This window comes from Malus sylvestris, chromosome 5, assembly GCF_916048215.2.
Source record: "Malus sylvestris chromosome 5, drMalSylv7.2, whole genome shotgun sequence".
In the NCBI taxonomy this organism is placed as follows: Eukaryota; Viridiplantae; Streptophyta; class Magnoliopsida; order Rosales; family Rosaceae; genus Malus; species Malus sylvestris.
The window spans coordinates 6,890,825-6,912,498 of NC_062264.1; the positions used below are offsets into that span (position 1 = coordinate 6,890,825).

General features: G+C 39.1%; 2 protein-coding genes across 2 annotated transcripts; both read left to right on the plus strand.

Moving 5' to 3' along the window:
• Positions 1 to 17: 17 nt before the first annotated feature.
• LOC126622510 (probable leucine-rich repeat receptor-like protein kinase At2g33170) lies at positions 18 to 20,136 on the plus strand. Its single transcript, XM_050291310.1, has 2 exons — positions 18 to 1,628; positions 19,601 to 20,136. The coding sequence occupies exons 1-2, from the start codon at positions 254 to 256 to the stop codon at positions 20,134 to 20,136; spliced, it is 1,911 nt and encodes a 636-aa protein (XP_050147267.1). The 5' UTR covers positions 18 to 253.
• Positions 7,767 to 10,076, plus strand: LOC126623251 (LRR receptor-like serine/threonine-protein kinase FLS2). The gene has a single exon (XM_050292073.1). The coding sequence runs from the start codon at positions 8,074 to 8,076 to the stop codon at positions 10,018 to 10,020; it is 1,947 nt and encodes a 648-aa protein (XP_050148030.1). The 5' UTR covers positions 7,767 to 8,073; the 3' UTR covers positions 10,021 to 10,076.
• Positions 20,137 to 21,674: the final 1,538 nt, after the last annotated feature.

Sequence of the window (21,674 nt, forward strand, 5' to 3'; positions counted from 1 at the left end):
ACCCATTACTCAATAGTTCAGTCAACTCCACTCTCCAACCAACACGCCTAACATTTTCTCTTCTTCCCGTTCCCACAACATTTCCATTCCTCTAAAACCCCATAATCCAAACCCAAACCCAACCAGACATCTCTATGCAATTCTCGCTCTCTCTCTCTTTCTCTGACCTACTCCTCCAACCTGAAAATCACATAAACTAAATACACAAATCTCCCTTCATATTTTTACATAATAAAGAATCAATTACCGAAAAATGAGCAGGTATGGCCGCCAAACCACCTCACTTGTCCTGTATTTCAATTTCCATTTCTTCTTGTCCTTGTTCTGCTACCATCCTCTTCCCATGGTCTTCTCTCAACTCTCCTCAAACCAGAAAATCGCCATGATCCTTCTCTCCAACAACCTCAACACTCCTACTAGAGTTGTTTCATGGGACGTCAACAAAGAACCAAACCCGTGTTTGTGGACGGGAGTTCGTTGCAATCCCCCGACCAATTCATCCGTCATCCACATTTCACTGTCCGGCTATTCCCTCTCTTCCTCAGACTTTTTGCCACTCGTTTGTCGGATTCAGTCTCTGCAGATTCTCGATGTGTCCGGCAACCGTCTGACCACAATCCCACCTGGGTTTATCTTAAATTGTGGAAAGCTAGGCGGGTTAAAGCTGCTCAATTTTAGTATGAACAATTTGGAGGGTCGTCTTCCCTATTTTGTCAGGTTCTCTGGGTTGGAGGTTTTGGACTTTGCTCGGAACAACTTGACTGGAAGCATTGACTCCGAGTTGGACGGGTTGGTTGGGCTCAGAAGCTTGAACCTTAACTTCAACCATTTTACTGGGTCTGTTCCGACCCGTCTCGGAAAATCCAAGGTTTTGGAGGAGCTTGAGCTTTCTATGATTACGTTTGATGGTCCTATCCCTGCTGAACTTGTGGGATACCAGAATTTGACTCTGATTGATCTTAGCGGAAATCGGCTTTCCGGGAGTGTTCCTGATGGAATCGGAGAGCTCGCCAAGTTGGTGGTTTTGATTCTTTCGGCTAATGGATTATCCGGCAGAATCCCACAAAGCATTTCCAATACCACCAGCCTCTGGAGATTTGCAGCAAGTTCTAACAATTTCAATGGTTCAATTCCTGATGGCATTGCAAAGCATCTGAAAAACTTGGACCTCAGTTATAATAGCTTGAGTAGGTCGATTCCATCGGACTTCTTGTCATCGTTGAATCTGCATACTCTGGATTTGTCGAACAATAGATTGGAGGGACAGATACCGCCAGTTCTATCTCCAAGCTTGGTCAGGTTGAGACTGGGAAGCAATTCGCTTGATGGGAAGATACCTTCTACAGCAAATGCAACACATCAAAAGTTGACCTACTTGGAAATGGAAAACAATAAATTAACTGGATCAATTCCTCCTGAATTGGGTGATTGCCAGAATTTGGCGTTGCTGAATTTGGCTCAGAATCACCTGTCTAGGGTTTCACCGGTGGAGTTGGGTAGCCTTAGCCATCTTCAGGTCTTGAAACTTCAATTTAACAATTTAAGTGGTGGAATTCCAATTCAAATTACTCAACTGCCCAAGTTGTCCATTCTGAATATCAGCTGGAATTCTCTCAACGGTTCAATACCTCCTTCAGTTTCAAACATGCAGAGTCTTATTAACATGAACTTACAGGGCAACGAGTTCAGCGGTTCCATTCCCAACAGCATTGCCTCCATAGCAAGGCAGACAGACAGAACCTTTCTTCATCTCCGAGAATGGCTTCCCAACGAAGCCTCTCGAGTCACTCAGTATTCATTATTCCTTGGGGTACCTCTGCAAACAAATGACACCAAAGCAAAAGTATCTCATATCACCAGGGTAGAAAGCAAGAGTATCTCATATCATGCGTTCTCCCTGTCCTTTCCTTTGTCCTTGTTCTTACCTGCAAAGATAAGGATAAAGAAAGCAATATGTCGGAACCTCCACTCAAACTCGGGTAAGGAACCAACTGCTTGGAACCCTTCCCTGATTGCCTACCTAACACCGCTCTCGAGTACTCGTCTTCCACTGCTGTTGTACTTCCAAAGAAGCTGCCACATATGCCTGAAGAACAGATAAGGCAAGTCAAAATGATACCTTGCAGCACGTGGAGACAACGTGCAGAAGAAACAAGCAGAGAAGAATGCAGCTTGCACAGTCAACTCAGCAGAATGAGTCTGAGATGAAGAACTCGAGAAGCTGCCACATCCGCCTGAGGAACAGATAAAGGAAATGAAAATGATACCTTGAAGCATGTGGAGACAAGTGCAACAAAGCACATGCTGATTCATCCGCTACTTCTTCAAAATCAAAAGTATCTCATATCATCAGGGTTGCAATCACTCTAGGTAGTGGACTCGTTTTGACCCTCAAATTCTTGGGTCGACTCGCTAGGCGTTGTGGGCTGCACGTGCCGATTCACCACCATTGAATCAAATCCTTAAAGATCAAGTCACCAACTGGAAGAAGAGCCCATCAATCTTGAAGATCATACCATTGACCAAACTGCTCAGGTGTGAATTAGAAAGATTGAACAAGGCAACAAGTCGTCACCTTCACCTCGTGCCTGCTTGCCATGTGTTCGAGTCAACCTTCAAGAATCAAGCCTCGACGGCCCTTGAAGAAGCTTCCAGCCAAATTCAAGATCAAGCCTCGACGGCCCTTGAGGAAATCACAAGCCCGATTTAAGATCAAGCGTCCACCATATTTGAATCAAATCCAGTTCAAGAATAAGCTGTGGAAAACCAACAATTGGAGGAATCCAGAAAATCCACCAACCCAGTTCAAGATCAAAGCTGTGGAAAGTCAACAAGCGCAACAAAATACGTGTCGATTCATCCACTACCAAAGCCAAAGATCATCTACCACATGAAGCTCCTTGTGGTCCAATTTCAACCTTCAAGATCAAGTCTCGACGGCCCTTGAAGAAATCTCCAACCCAATTCAAGATCAAGCATCAACGGCCATTGAAGAAATTTCCAGCCCAATTCAAGATCAAGCCCCAACGGCCTTTGGATCGACATCTACAATAAGGGACTTCAAAACACATCTCCTACACATGACAAGCACATGTCTACGACGCGCCTTGAAGTGGGGGCATTTGTAGACATCGAAATTTCGGTAAATAAATGTTGACCGATAAATCAAAGTTTCAGCGCTCATGTATTACATAAATTTTACATGTAGCGTGTGTCTAAACAAAAAATCAAGAATCATCGGAAAAGTCATCAAACAAGACACGTGTCAACATCTGGCAGAAACGACTTATTTCATCTGGAATATTATATTCAAAATTAGGCCTTGGAAAATTCTATAAATAGAAGCCAATTTCATTCATTTAGGGGAACCAATTCATATTTCACCTTGAAGCTCTGAAGCTCTGAAACTCCGAAGCTCTCAAGCATCCAGGTTCCCGAAGAATCAAGAAAGCCTTCTTCGTTCTTCGTTCATCGTTCTTCCAAGATCAAGCCCCGACGGCCCTTGAAGAAAGTGTTCTTCGTTCCTCGTTCATCGTTCTTCCAAGATCAAGCCCCGACGGCCCTTGGATCAACAATCACCAACTCAAGATCAAGCCCCAACGGCCCTTTGGATTAACAATCATCCACCAATTCAAGATCAAGCCCCAAAGGCCCCTTGAAGAACTTCCACCAATTCAAGATCAAGCCCCGACGGCCCTTGAAGAAAGCACCATCATTCATCATCCGTTCATCTTAAGATCAAGCCCCAACGGCCCTTGGATCAACAACATCAACAAAATACACACATCCAACCGTTCTTCAAGATCAAGCCCAAAAGCCCTTGAAAGATCCGTTCATCACCATCCTCAAGATCAAGCCCAAAAGCCCTTGAAGATCCGTTCATCACCATTATTCAAGATCAAGCCTCAGCAGCCTTTGAAGAAACACTCATCCTCAAGATCAAGCCCCAACGGCTCCTTGAAGATCCGCTCAAATCCACCTTCAAAGATCAAGTCCACGGCCCTTGAAGAACATTCATCCAAGATCAAGCCTCGACGGCCCTTGGATCAATCACACATCCACAAATACACAACTGATGGAGATCGAATCAGAGGATCAAATGTGTGAGAGAGATTGTAACCTAAAATCATCAAATACAAATATTATTTTGTGCACGTTGTTCTTGTCGCTTTCGTTTCAGGAAATTTTCGTGTTCACAACCTTCATTACTTTTTTTAAATGACATTATTTAGCCTTCCACACATATTTTATCCCTTAGAGAATAAAGTGACCGCTACGACCTACCATTACAAACACTAACCTTACACCATCAACGCCATTACAACCACCATTGTTGTTACCACCATACCGTAACTGCAACCGTTGCCATTGCCAACATACCATCATCGTCACCACCATCATTGCCGCCACGGCCACCACCACTACCATAACCACAAATGCCACCACAACCACCACCACTACCACTACCAATGTGCCTAACACCATTGATACCTCTATACCCTAACCACCACATCCCACACTACTAGTGCCACCATCATACATCCACCATAACCACAATCGTCACCACCGCCACTATGACCACAACTGCCACCACTGGCGCTACCACCGCCACCACCATTGTTACCTCTACACCTCAACCACCACATCCCACTATTAACACCCACTACCACCACCACCACCACCATTACCACCATTGTCCCCGCCACTATTGTCATCTTCCCAACTTCTACTACTATGTTCATTTTGTCATTGTTTACAATTATATTACCTTTACATTAAAATTTACCAAAGATTTTTACACTGCTTTTCTTACTCACAACACTTTTAAAATACAGTTAACCAAAACTCATCTGCTTTATTTTACAGCTGATTATTTTTAAAATACAACAGAAGTAGTTTTTCAAAAAAGCATAGGAATCCCAAACTGGCCTTAAGTGATGAAATTTAAAAGGACATGTGTCAAATGAAATAAGCCACAGAGAAGCACAAGGAGTTCTAAATGCAGAAGATTTGGACTCCTCTGATCAAAAGTATGACTCTTTATGAATCTTGCGCCACCTCATTTTTGTGGCATTCCCGTGCCATCATTATAAAACAACGTGTCAAAAAGATGAGGTGGCAAGTTCATAAAGAGTTCCACTTTAAGAAATTCTCTTTAGCATTTCTCATAAAAAAAAAGTAATGGAATTTTGCAGGATTCAAGGATGCTAGCACCAATTGTTGTGAAGTGGCATCAATAAATGATGGAGGGATTGGAATTTTGGGCAATAAGGGAGGGCAAGTGTGCGGAAACAAAAGCAATCCTGTGTTCCTTGATGGTTTGCATCCAACGGAAGATGTGAACGTTCAACTAGCAACCAAGGCCTTCGTCTCTTCCCTTAAAACTGAAGTTTATCCCACTAATACTAAGCGAATGACCAAATGCAAAATATAGGGTTATCATCAGATCAGATCAGACTCTCCAAAATATATATGTATGGACTACTACGTATCAAGTTGGATTATGAATCTAAGTATGAACTTAATTAATATACGAGTCGAATTACTTTGTAATATGCTAGGCTGTTTTCTATTACGTTTCCAATAAATGTGTCGATAATATTATCAAGTTTGGATAGTTTAGTTTAAACTGTAGTTTCTTGGATTAAAAACTCGTAGTTAATTGCTAAATTGCCCCTAAGGTCCTGTTTTGTATGAAGGATTTGATTGGATTGGAATGGATAAACAACTATTTCCAAGGTATGTTAAAAGAAGAAAGGAAAAATGTTCAGCGAACTTGGACACAAATATATATTTGTGTTACAAGAGAATAGCCTTGTACACAAATATATATTTGTGTTACACGGGCCAAAGGGTCTCTCTTCTAAGGGTGGTGAAGCGCGGGTCAACGAGTCTCCCATCCAATATTGAATTAGTCCCTCATCAAAGAGTCTTCCCTCAAAATGATGACATGACAAATGTAGGGTCGGGTCACACAAATATCCATGTTAACACATTATCTTTTTTTCTCTTTCGTACCAAATGAGCCCTAAGCGTCAAATTGGTTCTCTCTCTCACTTGTATTAGGTAAGATTTGGGATGAACATTTGCCCTTAGAAAACTAAAATCTGGCTATACTGAATCGACAGTCTTATTTGGTCTGGCACATATTTATTTATTTATATTTTATACTATTATATTGAAGAGGCTGATGTAGAAATATTGAATTGGTTGATTTCGTTCATAAAGTAAACTCTTTATATATACATCACCAGCTTTGTGACTCAAGGATAAGAACTCCTTAATAAGTAAGAAAATCTAATTTACATATAAGTATAATACTTGTGGAACAAATAATCTTTTCGTGCTCACGGCTCACAGCTCCTTAAAAAGCAGGAAAATCTAAAACTTAATGACATCCGAAGAACAAGTTTGGCCAATAAAAGATGAAGCCGAAGTTTATGAAGCTCTTTGGTGAGAGGGTCCATCTTTATGCGCTCACAGCTCATGTCTCACGTCTCACATAATAAGTTATAAATTCGCTGTGTTTAGTGCGAGCAAAAAATACGAAATTAGTAGCCATATATGTGGTACAAAGGTTCTCACAACACATAATAGTGCCAATACAAAGCAGGATGACGGAGTTCACACTACAAATAAGATAGACGTAAATTTTCAGCACAAGCATGGACCAAGATACGATACTCATTTTGACCCAAAAAAGGTACGATACTCATATTTTGCAATTGAACGTGAGACAATATGCTACTTAGTAGGGATCCAAGAGATCAAGTTTGACCTAAGATAAAAACCCCGAAGTGGAAGGTTTTAAATTTTATTCTTGGATTGAGGAGGAGCCGTCATACTCCTTCCTTGTAAAGTCACAAAATATTTTCAATACTATTAACACATAATAGTGCCAATACAAGTGAGAAGATTTAGATTCGATTCTTGTCAAATGCGAATTTGAACCACATTATTATGGTTAGAGTGTGAGGTTTAGTCCACAGCATCACTCCTTTAGTGTAGATAATATCATTTGTTAAAAAAAAAAATACTTTGAAGTTGGTATTCTAATAACAAATTGATTCGGATATGATGAGAAGACCAAACTGATTTGAATCCATATCACAACTTCAAATCATTTAGTCCTACCTTTAACATATTTTTGCTTTTTTGAAACAAACATATGCTTTGCTAGGGTTAGTCGAATTTCCATATCATTTCCTCAAACGCGCTTTTTGAACAAAAGCTGGTCCTCCTACTTTTAGTCAAGCTTTCCACAATCCACAGTCCACGCCCGTTGAGTGAAGAGGAATGAGAAGACAACATTACTCAAACTATAGTCTCATTTCAGCTCAAGTCTTTATGTAGTAAGTCAACTGACGTGATCAACCCGTCAACGCAACCCCTCATTCACAGAAACTTCTTCCATACGGCACCCGGAGATGGCGGCCACGGGTTGATGTGACATGAGGGGGGAGAGAGAAAGAGAGAGAGAGAGGAGGGAGAGGGGGTGTTAAAGTCTAAATGTGGGGTAGCGGTGGGTCTCAAATTAGAGAGTGGTGGGCCATGAGTTGTTTATTTTTTGTGGAGGCTGGACATATGAGGTGGTCTGGATGCCGGTCCTAAGAATCTCTCCTCATTCATGCCCAACATTTCTTCCCCTTCCCACAAATTTCCATAGACGAAAAACCCAAACGGTTTTTATTTTTTATTTTTATTTTAGTAGAGCAATAACATTGGTACGTTAGATGGTTGTTAGGAGAGGAAAATCGATAAAAATCAAATTTGCACCATAGCGCAAAAATATGATTACTTTTAGTTACATCCGCAAAAACCTAACAATTTATTTTCTTCTCACTTTTCTTTATATAAAATCCCCTGTACTTTTCTTTAGTACCGTCTTCTCCCCTCTAACAATATTAGTCCCTGACATGCATGCATGGGGAAGAAAATCAGTCCTAGAAATAAATCTTTTCTTCGATGGGGGTTCTCTACTATGATCCCTGACTGCCATAGAATTCTTGGTCATTGAATTCTTGATTCAGTACATGTCAAACATCGTAGCATACTAACCTTTGTAGCCCAAAAATGAGCAGGTATGGCCTCCAAACCACCTCCCTTGTCCTGTATTTCAACTTCCATTTCTTCTTGTCCTTGTTCAGCTACCTTCCTCTTCCTATGGTCCTCTCTCAACTCTCCTCAAACCAGAAAACCGCCATGATCAATCTCTCCAACAACCTCAACACTCCTACTGGAGTTGTTTCATGGGACGTCAACAATGAACCAAACCCATGTTTGTGGACGGGAGTTCGGTGCAATCCCCCGCCCAATTCATCTGTCATCCAGATTTCTCTGTCCGGGCATTTTCTATCTTCCTCGGACTTTCTGCCACTCGTTTGTCGGATTCAGTCTCTGCAGATTCTCGATGTGTCCGGCAACCATCTGACCACAATCCCACCTGGGTTTATCTCGGATTGTGGAAAGCTAGGCGGGTTAAAGCTGCTCAATTTTAGTATGAACAATTTGAAGGGTCGTCTTCCTGATTTTGTTGGGTTTTCTGGGTTGGAGGCTTTGGACTTTGCTCGGAATAACTTGAATGGAAGCATTGACTCCGAGTTGGACGGGTTGGTCGGGCTCAGAAGCTTGAACCTTAGCTTCAACCATTTTACCGGGTCTGTTCCGACCCGTCTCGGAAAATCCAAGGTTTTGGAGGAGCTTGAGCTTTCTATGAATACGTTTGATGGTCCTATCCCTGCTGAACTTGTGGGATACCAGAATTTGACTCTGATTGATCTTAGCGGAAATTGCCTTTCCGGGAGTGTTCCTGATGGAATCGGAGAGCTCGCCAAGTTGGAGGTTTTGATTCTTTCCGCCAATCGATTATCGGGCAGAATCCCACAAAGCATTTCCAATATCACCAGCCTCTGGAGATTTGCAGCAAATTTTAACAATTTCAATGGTTCAATTCCTGATGTCATTGCAAAGCATCTGAAAAACTTGGACCTCAGTTATAATAGCTTGAGTGGGTCGATTCCATCGGACCTCTTGTCATCGTTGAATCTGCATACTCTGGATTTGTCGAACAATAGATTGGAGGGACAGATACCGGCAGTTCTATCTTCGAGCTTGGTCAGGTTGAGACTGGGAAGCAATTTGCTTGATGGGAAGATACCTTCTACAGCAAATGCAACACATCAAACGTTGACCTACTTGGAGATGGAAAACAATAACTTAACTGGATCAATTCCTCCTGAATTGGGTGATTGCCAGAATTTGGCGTTGCTGAATTTGGCTCAGAATCACCTGTCTGGGGCTCTGCCGGTGGAGTTGGGTAGCCTTAGCCATCTTCAGGTCTTGAAACTTCAATTTAACAATTTGAGTGGTCGAATTCCAATTCAAATTACTCAACTGCCCAAGTTGAACATTCTGAATATCAGCTGGAATTCTCTCAACGGTTCAATACCTCCTTCAGTTTCAAACATGCAGAGCCTTATTAACATGAACTTACAGGGCAACAAGCTGAGCGGTTCCATTCCAAACAGCATTGCCTCCATGGATTCTCTGATGGAACTCCAACTTGGAGAAAATCACTTAAGTGGCGACATTCCAATAATGCCAACGTCTTTGCAGATTGCTTTGAATCTCAGCAGCAATCTTTTTCAAGGAACTATTCCCGAAACTCTTTCGAGGCTCAGTGTATTAGAAATTTTGGATCTCTCAAATAACAAATTCTCAGGTATGATACCGGATTTTTTTACTGGATTGGGAACCTTGACACAGTTGTTACTTTCTAACAATGATCTCTCTGGAGAAATTCCGAATTTCGCTTCGTGGGTCATGGTCGACGCAAGTGGGAACAAGGGTTTGACTAACAGAACAAGAAGAAGCACTTCACCCCAAATGGAGAAGAAAGAAATGTCATGTGCTGGGAAAATTCTTTTTGCGATTGGGGCTACTGTTTTTGTTGTTGTATCGATCACCATCCTTGCAATACCACTATCTGGATACAAATTGGTCAAAAAAAGAAATTATTGATTGCTTTTAGTTAGATTATGATGTGAAGATTCTTCGACGTATGCGTTTGCATTTTCTTTATATACAAAACAATACTTACGTTTTGTTAACAAAAAACTCAACGTTTGAAGGCACTTCTTTAAGCTGATCTCCTAATTGTTCTATCAGCTCCTCCAATATATATAGACTTCTCCTGCATTCTAGAGAAGGTGAAAGCATAACGACGCTTAATAACAATTTTCTTCAGTTTAACACCAGTATAGTTGAGCGATGATGATAGGTAAGATGATTCATGGAAGGTGGGGTCGGGAAAAAGAGTGAGAGGGGTGTGAAGAAACATAGGGGATGAATGATGGGTTGTCACTGACCCCAAGTCGGAGAAAAGGGCTGCGGTTGTGGAGTTCCTAAATCTAAAAGTATTTTTTTTTTTGGGCAAAGGAGGTAGTGGGCTTCGTCTTCCATAATAATTTAATATCCAACTCGTCATTTAAATCAACAAGAATACCACTAAATCGTAAATACATAATAACGTAAAAAGCTAAACTTTAAACCATAACAAGTAGAGGGGGAGTTAATAAGATCAAAAAAGGGAAATTATAACAGGATTAAGCCAAACCGACCCTGGTCTTTCCGAAAGCTCCCCTCCCTCCCGCCCCACTCTCATCTTCAGCTTTGGAGATTGTTGTATATTCTTTTTCGTGGTTTTTGTGTTAATATATTTGTGTTGCAAGAGAATAAGCTTGTACACAAATAAACACAAATATATATTTGTCTTAGACGCGCCAAAGGGTCTCTCATCTAAGGGTGATGAAGCTCGGGTCAATTATTCTTCCATTTAACTGTGATTTAGTTCCTCTAGTTTCTCTCAAAATAATGATATGGCAAATGTCGAGCCGGGTCACACAAATATCCATGTTAACGCCTTATCTTTTTTTTTCTTTCGTATCAAATGAGTCTAAGTGTAAAAGTTGGTTCTCTCTCTCACTTGTACAAGGTAAGATTTGGGATGAACATTTGCCCTTAGAAAACTAAAATCTGGCCCTACTGAATCGACAGTCTGATTTGGTCCGGCAAATATTTATTTATTTTTATTTTGTACTATTATATTGAACACGTTAATGTAGAAATATTGAATCGGTCGATTTCGTTCATAAAGTAAACTCTTTATATATACATCAGGAGCTTTGTGAATCAAGGATTAGAACTCCTTAAAAAGTAAGAAAATCTAATTTACATATAAGTATAATACTTGTGGAACAAATAATCTTTTCGTGCTCACGGCTCACAGATCCTTAAAAAGTAAGAAAATCTAAAAGGACAAGTTTGGCCAATAAAAGATGAAGCCGAAGTTTGTGAAGCTCTTTGGTGAGAGGCCCATCTTCACGCGCTCACGGCTCACATACAAATTTATAATTTATTGTGTTTAGTGTGATTAAAAAATACCAAATTAGCAGCCATATATGTAGTACGAAGGTTCTCCCAACACATATTAGTGCCAATACAAAGTAGAATAATGGAACTCACACTACAAGTAAAATAGACGTAAATTTATAACACAAGCATGGGCCAAGGTATGATACTCATTTTGACCCAAAAAAAGATATAATACTCATATTTTGTACTTGAACGTGAGACAATACGCTACTTAGTAGATCTCCAAGAGATCAAGTTCGACCTAAGAAAACTCAAAAACCACGAAATGGAAGGTTTTCTAAATTTCATTCTTGGATCGAGGAGGAGCTGTCGTACTCCTTCCTTGTAAAGTCACAAAACATTTTCAATACTATTAACACATAATAGTGCCAATACAAAGCAGGATGACGAAGCTCACGCTACAAGTAAGATAGAGATAAATTTGCCGCTTTGTAATACGGTCTAGTGGTATTCCTTTTCACTTGTAAGTGAGAGGTCTTAGGTTCGATTCTCGCAAAAGACAAATTTGAACCATATGGTTAAACCTAGTATAAGGCTTAGCCCACTCCCCCATCTCCTTAGTGTAGATAATATCGTTTGTTAAAAAAAAAAACTTTTAAGTTGATATTCTAATAACAAATTGATTCGGAAATGATGAGAGGACCAAACTGATTTGAATTTAGTCCTACCTTTAACATATTTTAAAACAAAAATCATTTAGTCCTACCTTTAACGTATTTTTGCTTTTTTGAACGCAACATATGTTTTGCTTTGCTAGGTTTAGTCGAATTTCCATATCATTTCCTCAAAAGCGCTTTTTGAACAGAAGCTGGTCCTCCTACTTTTAGTCAAGCTTTCCACAATCTACATTTCCAGAGTCCATGCCCATTGAGGGAAGGGGAATGATAAGACAACATTACTCAAACTAGTCTCAGTTCAGCTCAAGTCTTCATGCAGTAAGTCAACTGACGTGATCAACCCGTCAACGCAACCCCTCATTCATGGAAAATTCTATTCCTATGGTGTTGTCTCAACTATCCTCAAACCAACAAACCACCATGATCAATCTCTCCCACAATCTTAACAGTACTCCTACTAGTTTTGCTGTTTCTGTCCGTGTTTGATAGATTTTTGAGCTATATTTCTCTATATAATTGTAATCAATTCAACAAGAAATTGAAATGAATGCAAAGCTGGAATATTAGAGAAGAACTTTCAAGAAGAGGAGTACGTTGCTCCCTTCAAATTTGCATTGGATTCGATCCAAGAAACTCGGCTGAAAACCAGCTATATAGCCGTTGCCAATACATCAAAGCACCGTGACTATGATCACGTGCAACACACATGCTTTCACTTAACTTCTAACTAACTAGACACGTGGCAAGATACACTCCATTGAGATGTTTTAATCTTGTCCGTTCATTACATAATTTGAATACCAACTACTCCTACACTTATACATTTCGAGCTTCTTCTTCTTCTTCATTGCAACAACCTTGGATGATTGAACCAGTTGACATGCTTATGCTCCAACACTCTTTTCTAAGCTGGTAGCTGGTTTAACTCCAAGCTTCTCTCTGAGTGCAAAGAAACGATCTTTGGGAAGTGCCTTGGTGAAAATATCAGCAAGCTGATCTTCTAATTTGCAATAGATTAGCTTAATGATGTTTGACTGCAGTGCTTCTTGAATGTAATGATACCTTCTTCCAATGTGCTTTGTTCTTTGATGGAACACATGATTTCTTGTCATGGCAATGGTAGTTGTATTATCACAGTAAATAGGAGTAGCTTCAACTTATTCTTCACCAAAATCTTGAAGCACAAACCTCAATCACACAACTTGAGTGGTTGCTTCAATTGCACTCATGTGACTCAGCTTCAGCTGTTGACAGAACTACACTATGCTGCTTAACTGAGGCCTAAGAGAAAACCTCACTTCCAAATGAGAAAGCATATCCATATGTGTTTTTCATATCAGTTTCATCCTCATTCCAATCACTGTCACAGTAGCCTATGAGAATTGATTCTTTGCCTTTCTCATACTCAATTCCATAGTCTAAAGTGCCTTGTATATATCTGAGCACTCTCTTTGCTACTCCCAAATGCTTCTTTGTTGGTCCATGCATGAATCTAGCAAGTAAGCTAGTTGCAAACATAATATCTGGTCTAGTTACAGTCAGATACAAAAGACTTCCCACCAATTGCCTATACACATTCTCATCTATTTTCTTACTCTCATCATCTTTCTTGAGCTTGTCACTCACCACCAATGGAGTACTAGCAGATTTGTAGTCCTTTAACCCAAATTTCTGTAGTAGACTTACTACATATTTCCTTTGGTTAATAAAAATTCCAGATTCAAATTGAAGAATTCCCATTCCAAGGAAATGATATAGTAGTCCCAAGTCTGTCATTTCATATCTTCTCATCATGTCACACTTAAATTCTTCCAGCAACTCAGTGCTACTACATGTGTAGATAATGTCATCTGCATAAATTGAGACAATGATGCTTTCATTTTCTCCCCTTGACTTCATATACAATATTGCTTCACTTGGACTTCAGGTGAATCCGCAGTTATGTAAATGAGCATTAATTTCTTCATACCAAGCCCTTGGAGTTTGCTTTAATCCATACAGAACTTTCTTAAGCTTGTAGACATTATCTTCTGCACCTTGCACAATATAACCATCTGGCTGATCAATAAAAACTTCATCTTGTAACACTCAATTTAGAAAAGTTGATTTCACATCTAATTCATACAACTTCCACTTCTTTTGAGCTGATAAAGCCATGAGTGTTCTGATGGTATCCAATCTTGCAACTGGAGCAAAAGTTTCATTGAAATCAACCACAGGCTTCTGTGTACCAGCCTTCCCTTGTGCTTTTGAATTGTCCCATCTAGATTCAGTTTGGTCTTGTAGATCCATTTTACTCTAATAATGGGTTTGCTTAATGGTCTGTCAACCAATTCCCAGGTCTTGTTTTTCTCTATCATCTCAATCTCAGCATCCATTGCTTTCTTCCAAGCTATATCAGTGGCTGCATCAATGAAATTTTCTAGTTCAATCATGCTTACATTGCATTTGGCATAGATTTCACTCAGTGATCTCTCTTTGACTGGTGTAGCTTTAGCTGTGCTTAACTCACCACTCTCAGTTTGAGAATTGGTACATTCATGTGTTACACACTTGCTCCATTCTAGCTGAATACCATGATTAATCTTAGGTAGATTGAGATTAACAGGAAATGATAGTTTGTCACATTTTTCTGCATTCTAATTCCAAGTACCCTTTTCATCAAATACAACACTTCTTGACAGAAATATCTTATTGGTACTCAAATTGTAGATCCTGTCTCTTTTCTTCATCTACCCATATCCAACAAATATACCTTTCCTAGAAGATATATCCAAACACCTTGAAGTGTTGAATACTTCGTTTTTTGCCACTGAAAGCTTCAGAAGGAGTTTTGTGTTCCACAGTCTTGGTTGGACACTTGTTGAGTAGGTACACAGCTGTGTTAACAACTTCTTCCCAGATTTCATAAGGCAGGTACTTGTCATGAAGCATACTTTTAGCCATTTCAACAATGGTTATGTTCTTTCTTTCAGCAACACCATTTTGCTATGGGGAATAAGCCACTGTCAATTGTTTCTCCAGCCCCAAATCTTCACATAACTGATTAAATTTATGAGAGTTGTACTCTCCACCTCTATCACCTTTTAACTTTAGAATTTTGTAGCCACTTAGCAATTCAACCATGGCTTTGAACTTCTTGAACACTTTGAACACTTCTGATTTGTAATTCAGAAGGTAAACCCAACACATTCTGGTTACATCATCAATGAAAGTCAAGAAGTATCCGTTTTCTCCAAATGTTGTGACCTGCATTGGTCCACAAACATCTGAGTGGATTAATTCCATATGCTTGCTTACTCTCAAAGTCCATTCTTTACTGAAGGCATATCTGTGCTGCTTTCCTGCAATGCATCCTTCACATACTCCAGAAAACTTCTTGAGTTTTGGTAACCCCAACACCATTTCCTTATTTGATAACAACTGCAATCTGTTTCAAATGCCCCAACCTTTTATGCCATTCCCAAGCATCACCGTCACAACTGACTTTTAGTGCAGAACCATTCATATCCTCCATGAGCAATAGGAAACACCTATTGCCAGTCATTTGTACTGTAACAACATGACTCTCCAAACTCCTATCTTCAAAGATTGCAACCTGATCATCTCCAAATAATAAAAAATAACCATGTTGCATCATTTGCACTACACTTAGGAGATTTTTCATCCAGTCCTGGCATAAGCATTACTTCTTTAATGTGTCTAGTGCCCTTCTTGGTTTCAATCACCAAGGTTTATTTCCGACAAGCTTGAAAAATCTATCCATTCCCCATTTTGATTCTTGTTGAGACACTTTTGTCCAGATTAATCAACATAGACTCATGTGAAGTCATGTGATTGCTAAATCCACTGTCAATATACCAAACATGCTTACTTTTGACAATTGCAACATAATTACAAGCAAAGAACATTGAGGTTTCCTCCTCCATTCTCTGTGCAACTTGAACCTGTTGAACTAGTTTACTTCTACAGTCTCTGGCAAAATGATTGAATCTACCACAGTTGTGACACTTAGGCTTCCCTTTGAATCTACATTCACTATAGTGCATATTTCAAAAGATTTTACATGCCTGTCTTGTGTTCTCCTTGTTAAACCAGGGTTTGACAGCATTTTGAGACCCATCATTACCCTTAAAATCACCCTTCTTATCCCTAAATTTGAAAGGTTTCTTCCCTTTGTACCCAGTGGTTTGTGATCCACTCTTATTTTGGATACTAAGATTGCTAAATGCCTTATCACTCCCTCATCTTCAATATGTCTCCTCAATCTTTGCTCAAATCCTTTCAGTGTTGCAACAACCTCATTTGGATCAATATCATCCAATTTCTTAGTTCCCTTAATAACAGAAACAATATTATCATATGCTGGAGTTAGACTAATTAGCATTTTCTCAATTAGTCTTTTGTTTGGCAAGGTTTCATCAAGCATCTTCATCTTGTTCACAAAACTAGATAATCTAGCTAGATAATTGGAGAGATTCATTATTTCTCATCCTAGCATATTCAAAATCACGGTGAATACCTTATAATTTCATAGCCATGACTTGAGCATCACCCTTGAATTCTTGCTTAAGAACATCCCAAGCATCCTTTGTAGTTTCTTGATTTGCAATTCTGGGAAGGATCTCATCACTCACAGCTCCTTGTACCAGTCCCAGTGCATTTGCATCTCTGGAAATGAGATCCTAATTAGCAATGACTTGCTTCTGATTCGTCTCTTTCCTTTCCTTCGATAATATGGAGCCATCTTCAACAAAACTCCACAGATTATGAGACTTGAAAATTGTTTTCATCCTGATACACTAGAATTCATAATTAACTCCAGTGAATACTAGTGCACGAAGATCGATGTTAGATCCAGCCATTTTTAGCTTCTGAGTTCTGAGTTCTGAGTTGAAAACCCAAATGAGCACTTACAAATTCATAGTTCACTCCCAGATTCAAATCCAACCTGGCTCTGATACAATGTTAGTGTTTGATCGAGTTTTGAGCTATATTTCTCTATGTAATTGTAATCAATTCAACAAGAAATTGAAATGAATGCAAAGCTAGAATATCATAGAAGAACTTTCAAGAAGAGGAGTACGTTTCTCTCTTCAAATCTGCGTTGGATTCGATCCAAGAAACTCGGCTGAAAGCCAGCTATATAGCCGTTGCCAATACATCAAAGCACCGTGACTATGATCACGTGTAACACACATGCTTTCACTTAACTTCTAACTAACTAAACACGTGGCAAGATACACACCATTGAGATATTTTAATCTTGTCCGTTCATTACATAATTTGAATACCAACTACTCCTACACTTATACATTTCAAGCTTCTTCTTCTTCTTCATTGCAACAACCTTGGATGATTTAACTAGCTGCCATGCTTATGCTCTAGTAGTTTCATGGGACATCAACAAAGAAGAGACCACTCGTTTATTTACTATGAATTCTAAAAGTGTCTACAAGAACCCGTTAGTCAATAGTCTAGTCCCTTCCACTTACCACTACTTTTCCATTCCTCAAAAACCCCATAACCCAAACACAAACAGACATCCCTCTCTGCAATTCTCTCTCTCTCTCTCTGACCTCCTCCTCCCACCTGAAAATCATATAGACTATATAGTATACAAATTTCGCTTCATATTTATAAATAATAAAAAACCAAACGCAAGTGCAAAGACAATAATCTTTTGTAGCCAAAAAATGAGCAGGTATGGCCGCCAAACCACCTTTCTTGTCCTGTATTTCAACTTCCATTTCTTATTGTCCTTGTTCTACTACCATCCTCTTCCCATGGTCTTCTCTCAACTCTCCTCAAACCAGAAAACCGCCATCCATCTCTCCAACAACCTCAGCACTCCCACTAGAGTTGTTCCATGGGACGTCAACAAAGAACCAAACCCATGTTTGTGGTGCAATCCCCTGACCAATTCATCTGTCATCCAGATTTCTCTGTCCGGGCATTCTTTATCTTCCATGTGTTGGAGCAATATTAGAAAATATGGGAAAAACAATATAATTCCAATGATAATAATAATAAAGAAATTCACAACATCAATTATATATGAGATTAATATAAACAACTAGAGTGAAAGTTAGAATAACTGACAAACTTGGAGATTGATGCTTGCATAAATGCAATGTCATAAAGATAGAATTTCGCATCTACTCTTGTGCTTGTAGTTCGGTAGGCGTCTATCTCTCAGGATTCAACAATCTATAATCCGAAGTTAAAGCACTTCAATCTTCGGACTTTGACAAACTTTATATATTCTGTACTCTCAAAACACGACTCGGAATTTGACACACGACGCATGAGAAAAATAAAGTGAGGAAACCCTATTTCTCAAGAGTAAAAATTAACTACAATTTTCTATATTTAATACCAATAGTTTCATGAGTTTATATAGAATCCAATTTCTATTTATTAAAAAGATGTAACTTTTCATCTATAAGTATCCATCACTTATCAAGGAATACACCTAAACAACGTAACCTTTCTAAGAAATTAACACCACGGACTCCCTTCCCCTCGTTTGCCGGATTGAGTCTCTGCAGATTCTAGATGTGTCGTCTGACCACAATTCCGTCTGATTTTTTCTCAGATTGTGGAAAGCCAGGTGGGTTAAAGATGCTCAATTTTAGTGTGAACAATTTGGTGGGTGGTCTGCCAGATGTTGTTGGGTTTTCGGGGTTGGAGGCTTTGGACTTCGCTCGGGTTGGTCAAGCTCAGAAGCTTGAACCTTACCTTCAACCGTTTTACTGGGTCTGTTCCAACCCGTCTCGGAAAGTCCAAGGCTTTGGAGGAGCTTGAGCTTTCTGTGAATGTATTTGATGGTCCTATCCCTGTTCAAATTGTGGGATATCAGAATTTGACTCTGATTGATTTTAGCGAAAATCGGCTTTTCGGGATTGTTCCTGATGGAATTGGAGAGCTCGCCAAGTTGGAGGTATTGATTCTTTTGGCTAATAGATTATCCGGCAGAATGCCACAAAGCATTTATAGTATCACCAACCTTTGGAGATTTGCAGCAAATTCTAACGATTTCAGTGGTTCAATTCCTGGTGGCATTGCAAAGCATCTGAAAAACTTGGTCCTCAGTTATAATAACCTGAGTGGGTTGATTCCATCGGACCTGTTGCCATCATCGAATCTGCAGACACTGGATTTGTCGAATAATATATTGGAGGGACAGATACCACCAGTTCTATCTCCAAGCTTGGTTAGGTTGAGACTGGGAAGCAATTCGCTTGATGGTGTAATACCTACCGCGACGATTGCAACACTGAAAAAACTAACATACTTGGAGCTGGAAAACAATAACTTGACTAGATTGATTTCTCCTGAATTGGGTGATTGCCGGAATTTGGTGCCGCTGAATTTGGCTCACGATCACCTGTCCGGGGCTTTACCAGCGAATTTGGGTAAGCTTAGCAGTCTTGAAGCCTTGAAACTTCAATTTAACAATTTGAGTGGTGAAATTTCAATTCAAATTACTCAACTGCCCAAGTTGTCCATTCTGAATATTAGCTGGAATTCTCTCAACGGTTCAATACCTCCTTCAGTTTCAAACATGCAGAATCTTACTAACATGAACTCACAAGGCAACAAGCTGAGCGGTTCCATTCCCGCCAGTATTGCCTCCATGGATTCTCTGATGGAACTCCAACTTGGAGAAAATCACTTAAGTGGTGACATTCCAAGAATGCCGATGTCTTTGCAGATTGCTTTGAATCTCAGCAGCAATCTTTTTCGAGGACCTATTTCGGAAACTCTTTCGACGCTCAAGGAATTAGAAATTCTGGATCTCTCAAATAACAAATTCTCAGGTAAGATGCCTGATTTTTTTACTAAATTGGGAACCTTGACACAGTCGTTACTTTCTAACAATGAGCTCTGTGGAGAAATTCCAGAGTTCCATTCTTGGGTCATGGTCGACACAAGTGGGAATGAGGGTATGACTAACAGAACAACAAGAAGCACTCTGCCCAAATCGGAGAAGAAAAAATCATATGCAGTTTTGACAATTGTTCTTGCAATTGTAGCAGCTGCGATTACCTTTGGAGCGATCACCATCCTTGCTACAGCATGATTCTCTTAATTGTTCTACCTGCTCCATTGTTATATAGACTTCTGCTTTCTAGAGAAGGTGAAAGGATAACGACGCTTAATAACAATTTTCTTCAGTTTAACATCAGTTGGTGGCTCTCTCAAATTTTCTCAGTGAGATCGATAGGCCAACCGCACCAAAAGAACAACTTTTATTCTTTACTATAAATTTGTGTCCTCGCACTTGATAGCCATGTCATCACTTAACGGATTAATGAATGAAAAATGTAACGGAGATATTATTTTGAAATAAAATGGCACGTGAGGTATGAAAGTGAAATGCTTTAAAGATGTTGTATGAGTTTGTGCAAAACCTCAAACCTGAGGTAGTGTGTAATTTACCCTAAAAAATTATATGAAAGATTATGTTTGAAATATATAAAAATTGTATCACGAAGGCATGCTACCTAAAAACTGAAAACTGTCTTTTAAACAGAATGGTTAAAGCATATGACTAAATTGTAACAAATGTTTGAAGAATTAGTAGACCTCTTCTTCTAGCTGCGTTATCATAAATTCAAGTCCAATAGTGTGCGCCAAAAATCGCAATTAAAACACAATTTCAATATAAAAATTAAATTAAAATCGACTTAATTAATAATTTATTTTGCCAATATCATTTTAAGAAAATGATTATGATGATGTAGAGGGGATTGAATCGAAGGAAACAGAATATCCACACACTTCATTTTACTTTTTACACACCCTTCTAATTTTTTGCCGTCCAATTGGATGGATTGAAGAAGATCAACAGACAGAAATTAACAAGGGGTGTGTGAGAATTAATTTCGGATGTGTGGATAGCACACCCTAACAGAAATTAAGATTGATGAAGAATGAACTGAACTCACAGTGTTGCGGAATAAAACACTCAAAGTTAGAAGTAGGAAAGAAAACATTCAAGTTGTAACTTAATCATTGAGACTATTAATTCTATTCAGTTATTTGTTCACGGGACGGGGGATTCGAACTTGGCTTCTTCCAACATTAGGAAGAGAATAACATGAGAATATCACGGGATGGAACACACCAAACCAAGACAAACATAAGCAACCGTGGTATTCACCGGTGACCGCTCCTTTAGTTCTTCTTCTTTGCTTTCGTTTTGTTTTAATCTTTTTTCTTTTGGGACTCTATCGGGTTAAATTACCATACAAATGTTGGTTCATTGGCATCTTTGTACTCAAAACATCATACTAAAGATAATACTTTCAAACAAACTACAATCCCATTTTTTATCATCAACTTAGCAATCTCAAAGTAAGACAGCACTTCTGCTTTCTATAAAATCCTTTTCAAATTGGGTAATGCTAGATAGACTAAATTTTTAAATCAAATTTGTAAACTAAATGATGTTTTACCAATAGGAAATAAGCACGTCAATCAACTCTTAAGTAATAATCAAATCATTAACATCAACATCATTTGGTTTAAAAATAAATTAAAAAATAAATCATAATATTATTCATACGGAGGCTGTTTTATTGTTGGTGCACATAATCTCACATCGGCCATATCAGT